Source organism: Hipposideros armiger, unplaced genomic scaffold (genome assembly GCF_001890085.2).
Source record: "Hipposideros armiger isolate ML-2016 unplaced genomic scaffold, ASM189008v1 scaffold_93, whole genome shotgun sequence".
Classification (NCBI taxonomy): Eukaryota; Metazoa; Chordata; class Mammalia; order Chiroptera; family Hipposideridae; genus Hipposideros; species Hipposideros armiger.
Genome location: NW_017731443.1, coordinates 2,187,375 through 2,193,116, shown reverse-complemented (window position 1 = coordinate 2,193,116; position 5,742 = coordinate 2,187,375). Strand labels below are relative to the sequence as shown.

At 50.6% G+C, this 5,742-nt stretch overlaps 1 protein-coding gene across 1 annotated transcript in view; it reads right to left on the bottom strand.

Moving 5' to 3' along the window:
• Nucleotides 1-3,856, bottom strand: part of NAALADL1 (N-acetylated alpha-linked acidic dipeptidase like 1) — a 10,492-nt gene extending 6,636 nt beyond the window's left edge. Inside the window, exons 1-6 of the mRNA XM_019645560.1 lie at nt 3,654-3,856; nt 3,396-3,568; nt 3,185-3,306; nt 2,648-2,770; nt 625-908; nt 422-523 (exon numbers count right to left, since the gene is read on the bottom strand). Coding sequence (XP_019501105.1) covers nt 422-523; nt 625-908; nt 2,648-2,770; nt 3,185-3,306; nt 3,396-3,568; nt 3,654-3,838 — 989 coding nt within the window. The 5' untranslated portion in view covers nt 3,839-3,856. The remainder of the gene's footprint in view (nt 1-421; nt 524-624; nt 909-2,647; nt 2,771-3,184; nt 3,307-3,395; nt 3,569-3,653) is intronic.
• Nucleotides 3,857-5,742: the final 1,886 nt, after the last annotated feature.

The window sequence follows — 5,742 nt, the reverse complement described above, 5'->3', positions numbered from 1 at the left end:
GACAACACTAACAAGTTGATGTGGAAGAGGATACCTGGTGGCAGGTAGGGAGGTTAGTGCAGACCAGGAATGGCAAGAGTGTGGGGAAGGGTGCTCTGGGCAGAGGGAACAGCAAGTGCAGAAGTCCTGATTTTGGAATGATCTTGGTGTGTTCAAGAGATAGGGCGACTGGAGAGTAGAGGTCTGAGATAAAGTGGGGGGGGGGGCGGGGGTTCCCTGCAGGAACTTCTGGGCCACGCAGCTGTTTCACTGGTTTCCCCAAGAACAAGACAGATATTTTGGAGTCAGGGAAGGGGCGGGGAGACAGGAGAAAGGGAAAGGCCAGCAGGCCTTGAATTGGGCAGAGGGAAAACCCAGGGTCAGGAAAGCATAACAAGGGAAGAGGAGAGGTGAGTGGGAAAAAGTGGGGGCCCCATCTCACCTGCCTGTGAAGACACCATCAGGCTGGAAGCCGGGACCCAACTTGTAATCACAGCCCAGTGCTCCTTGCCAGGCATCCTGGGCTGAGTTTCCTTGGAGGTTACTGGGGAGGAGGGGGAGACCCTTCAGAGCAAGTATAGGTGTGAGGGTTGAAGTTTGGAGGCCATTGAAGGATGGGCAGGTGACCCCAGGGTACAAGCTCACCAGAGAAGGACTTTTGCATCCTGGAAGCCAATGGGCTGAATGGGAATTGGGGGAAATCCAGGGACAGTGGCAGGATCCAGACGGAAGGAGGAAGGATTGGCTGGAAGGTATGGGGTTAGGGGGTCCCCAAAATACTCATAATAGGAGCCTCGCTCCACCCCTGAGGGAGGCAGGTGCCAGGAGTGTGGGAAGGTCTCATTGGGCAAGCTCCGCCCATCGTTGATATCTGCGGGGTCTGTGTACACCAGTACCCCAGCCACCTTGAACTTGGCAGCGTTCACAGCCTACAAGAAGAGGAGGAAGAGGCTATTTTTAAAGAAGGGGTGAGGAGGGGGCACGCCCTATTTTGCTTGCTCGCTCCCTTGCTGTGGAATCCAATATAGATCTATCTGCCCACTGGTAGGATGATGCTTGCACAAGTCATTTATTGCAGTGCTGCTTGAGATAGCAAAAGGCCGTTGGCCTAGGCAAGCCAGTGCCTCTAAGTTGGGGCTGGTTGAATAAACTGATGCATCCTACAAGGGAATACTACGCAGCTGTATAAAAGAACAAGGCTGTGCTTATACACTCATGTTCATAGTAGCACTGTTCACAATAGCCAAAAGGCAGAAACAACCCAAGTGTCCAACGACAGACGGATGGATAAGCAAAATGTGGAGTATAACATGTAAAGGACAGGAGTATAACATAAAAAGGAAGGAAATTCTGATACAACATTGATGAACCTTGAAAACATAATGCTAACTGAAACAGGCAGATACAAAAGGACAAATAAATATATGATTCCCTTATGTGAGGTCCCTAGAATAGGCACATGCATGGAGAAGAAAGTCGAATAAAATTTACCAGGGGCTGGAGACAGGGAAAGAAGAATTAGTGTTTAATGGGGACAGTTTCCTCCGGAATGATGGAAGAGTCCTGAAAATGGGTGGTGGTGATGGTTGCCCAATTTTTGTGAATGTTCTCAATGCCACTGCAGTGTACACTTAAAGGTGGTTAAAATGGTAAATTTTGTTACATATATTTTCCACAATAAAAACAAAACGGTACCTCAAAAAAAAAAAAAAAGCAGAACAAGGACAGAGTTTATGTACCAGTTGAGGATGATCTCCAGGATGTATAAAGATGAAAAGAGCACATCTCAGAACAGTGGGCCTAATATATTACTTCTATGTAAAAAGAGGGGGAAATAAGACTATATTTCATATGTGCTTCTTCCAAAAGAAGCTCTGCATAGATAACCCATAAACTAAAAAAGAGTGGTGATCTCTTGGGAAGATGGCATCATGGGAGAACTTTTTCACTTTATACAGTTGTTTGTTTTTTTTAACTGGAAATTCTACAATCTGTATAATTCCACTCTTCCTGTTATCCTTTCTTTTTTCTTTTTTTTCCTGTTCTTTTCTTTCTTTCTTTCTTTCCTTTTCTTTCTTTGTTTCAGTTCTTATCATAGATATTTCTTTAAAAACTTGGGTTAAGTACACATAACATAAAATTAACCATCTTAACCATTTTAAAGTGTATAGTTCAATGACACTAAATACATTCACATTATTGTCTACCATCGTCACCATCCATCTCCAGAATTCTTTTCATCTTGCAAATCTGAAACTCTGTCCCCACAAACACTAAATCTCTCTCACTCTGTATCTTTTTATATTAAAAAAAAAATTTTTTTAACCTTAGACATGTAATACTTAGTCAAAATTTTTAATTGAAAAGAAGCAGGTTGTGGGGAGGGGGGGATAACAGGAGGCACTTAATTAAATATTCAAAAGAACTACTTCACAGGAGGACTTAGACTCCCAAAATATCAAAGCGGAAACATGTGCCCAATCCCTTCATTTCCTAAGGCTCAGAGAGATTAGGGGGAGGCACCCAAGGTCACACAGCACATCAGTGGTACAGCACACATACAGCTCGGCCCACCACTCAACACTGCTCCTCCTGTCCCTCACTTCCTCCTGTCCACTGCCCAGCCCCTCTCCCCACCAGGCCCCCTGTGTTGGGGGCTGCTGCTCACCTTGGCCCCGCGTCCTACACCTCCATAGCGGGTCAGGGCAATGGTGCCGTTGAGTTCAATGCCTTGAGCCTGTAGCTCCTTAAAGTCATCTTCCGAGCCCCGGTTGGCATAGACAAGGAGGCCCTAGTCCCAAGAAGAGGTGATCCTTAGAGCCAGGCCCGGGAAAGACAGAATGAAGAATGAAGAAAGGAGAGGGAAGACCGGGTGGCAGGATAAAGGGTTTAGATTCTGTTTCCCCACCTCACCCAGAGCTTGTAGGCTCCCCAAGGACAGAGTCACACCTGGTTCCCTCTGTGTCCAGGTACCCCGTATCAGGCCTGGCCTTGGGCAGAGGCCATTAGCATTTATTGAGTGACTAAGTGATGGATGAAAGGAGTAGCAATGGGGTGTGGAGGTGAGTGAATTCTGGGGATGGGGGCACTGAGCCCCAGTTGAGGCACTTTTCCTCAACCTTCCCTGAGTCAGGATGGGAAAGGCTGGAGTGGGAGCCAAGGGGAGCTGGGCCATGGCAGTACGGAGGGGGTGTTCCAGGCCCACCTGTGGGGTTCCGGGGGGAGCGTAGGCAGCATAGGGTGGAACCACATCAGGCCCTCCCTGCTCCCCAGTCAGGTTCTCTTCACTCTGGCGACAGGAGTAGAGGATGTCCCCAGTGGGACCCACTGTGGGGGAGGGGGGACGGGCAGTGTCAGGGCTGGGTCCCACAGCTCCCCCACCCCACAGGCACCACTAAGCCAAAGCAGGACTTCACCAATGGCTACACGGTTAGGCTGCTCCTGGCTGGGGAAGGACAGCAGCACTTCATACGTGGAGGCCTTAGCCGAGTCCAGGCCTGACTCTGGGTCACTCCAGCGCTGCAGCAGCAACTGCACCAGGGCCTCATCCCGAGGGCTGGAGGCCAGGTGCGGCTCCCTGGAGAGCTCTCTGCAGGGTGGGCGGAGGGAGGCGCAGGCCAGGGGTCAGGAGGGGCCTCTGGCAAACAGAAGGGGCAGGTAGACAGACCTCTCACCTAAGGTTCTCCCGGATCCTGCTGGCATCTAGCTGTTTCATAACAGCCTCAAGGATCTCCAGGTCCAGGTCCTGGGAGGCTGAGGCACTGGGGGCTGATGGGATAGCAAAGTGGCCCAGGATGACCCCCAGCCCCAAGAGGGCAGCGGCCCCCACCACCCCCCCAAGCACCTTCACCCACTGCATCCTGTGGCGTCTTGGCCAGCTGGGATGGCTCCTTATAGATGGGGTGTCAGGTCTAGTTAACCATTACCCCATGGATGGCCCTGCCCTTTGGCCCCAAGCTGTCAGGAAGAGTGAGGGAACATCGTGCAGGGAGGGCCAGGAGATCTTCACTTCGCCTCAATTTCTGTATCATTCACCTGGAAGAGACCTCCAGGGACATCTAGTCCACACAGGGACACTGAGGCCCAGAGAGGGACCAGGTCTCATCCAGGGTGTCCCAGTAAAACAGAGGCCAAGCCAGAGCTGGTACTCAGAGAGCCCCTATGTCCAGGGCAGGGCTGTGCCTCCTGCCCACCATCCCTGCCTGTCTCCTGGGTGTCATTTGATCTCCGGCATACCTAGCACTGGCCGCTTGAGCAGGTTTTGAGTTCAAATCCCATCCTTCCTAGACATAAGCTGTGTGACTTTGGGCAACTCATGTAGATTCTCTAAGCCTGTTTTCTTAGCTGTCAAATGGGAACAATATAACCTATTTTACAAAACTGTAGTGCTGTTTTCATTACACAAGACCACGTCTGAAGAAATATCTAGCCCAGTGTCTGGAACATACACTGGAACATACACAGCTCAGTACATTTTAGCCATTCATCTGACCCCCTAAAATGCAAAGCCTAGAGCTAAAGGAAGAGGGGGACCCAGAAGAAGTCCCTGTATCTAGCCTGTAGGAGTCCCAGCTTATGGGAGGAAGTAGAACTCTTAGAAAAGAAGGCTGTTCTAGAGGACAGAGGGGAAGCCCATACTTCTTGGCAAGGTGACTTCCTCTTCCATTCCTTGACCCTATCTGGAATCCATTCATCTGTTCATCCCTCCATCTACCTATTTATCCACCACACACTCTCATGTTCATCCATCCACCTATCTTCCCATCCAACCATCCACCCATCCATCCATCCACCCATCCATCTACCCACCTACCCACACATTTATCCACCCACTCTCCTATTCACCCATCCACTCCCCCTCCTAATCCACCCATCCTGTCACTTAAAACCCACAAGCATCATTCATTCATTCAGCTCTATGTTACATCCATGCCAGGCCCTGGGGAAGCAAAAGTGTCCAGGAACTCAAGTCCAGCAAGGGAGACAGACAGACCTTGGACTCAACCATGTGGTAAGTGCCCCTACAGAGGGAGGACCAGTATGTTCCCAGTGGGGAGAATGGGGAATCCTGGAGGGAACATTGGAGAAGGTCTTCCAGAGATGAGAAGGCATTCAGCATGCAGAGAAGGCAAGGGACCAGCCACCTGTGCAGATGGCCCAGCATGTGCAAATACTGGGAGGGATAGAAGGGAGAGGGAGAAGGAAATGCCAAGTCCTCAGCACAAGTACTGAGCCTCTTCCTGACCTCACAGAAAGCCAGGCAGAGCTGAAAAGGTCCCTGGGGCTCAAGCTGTGACTTCTCCCACCCCCTCATGTCTATCCTGCCTTGGTACCCAGCCAGGCTGCAGCCCATTGGTTGGCCCAAAGATGCCTGAAGAGCTGAGGGAGCTGGGCCATGGTGGACTTGAGAGAGAGAGAGAGAGAGAGAGAGAGAGAGAGAGAGAGAGAGAAATTTCACAGCCCCCTCTCAGAGCAGCCCCCTTCCTGCTCACAGCCCCACCTGCCCCCTCCTCCACCATGTCCATCTTCTCTTGTGCTGCTTGCTGGTCAGGAGGGTTTGCATGTTAGCATGGATGGACTAGAGATGGGTGCAAGTGTGTGTGGAAGTGTAGTGCAATCAGTGACTTCAAGGACGCGCACCAGGAAACCACCTGTTCTCGGTGGGATGATTATCAGCAACCAGGATCTTGACCTTGGATCTTATCAAAAGCCTGTCAGTGTGAGGAGCACACACATGCTTTATGAAGACTCAGGAGGAGAGGC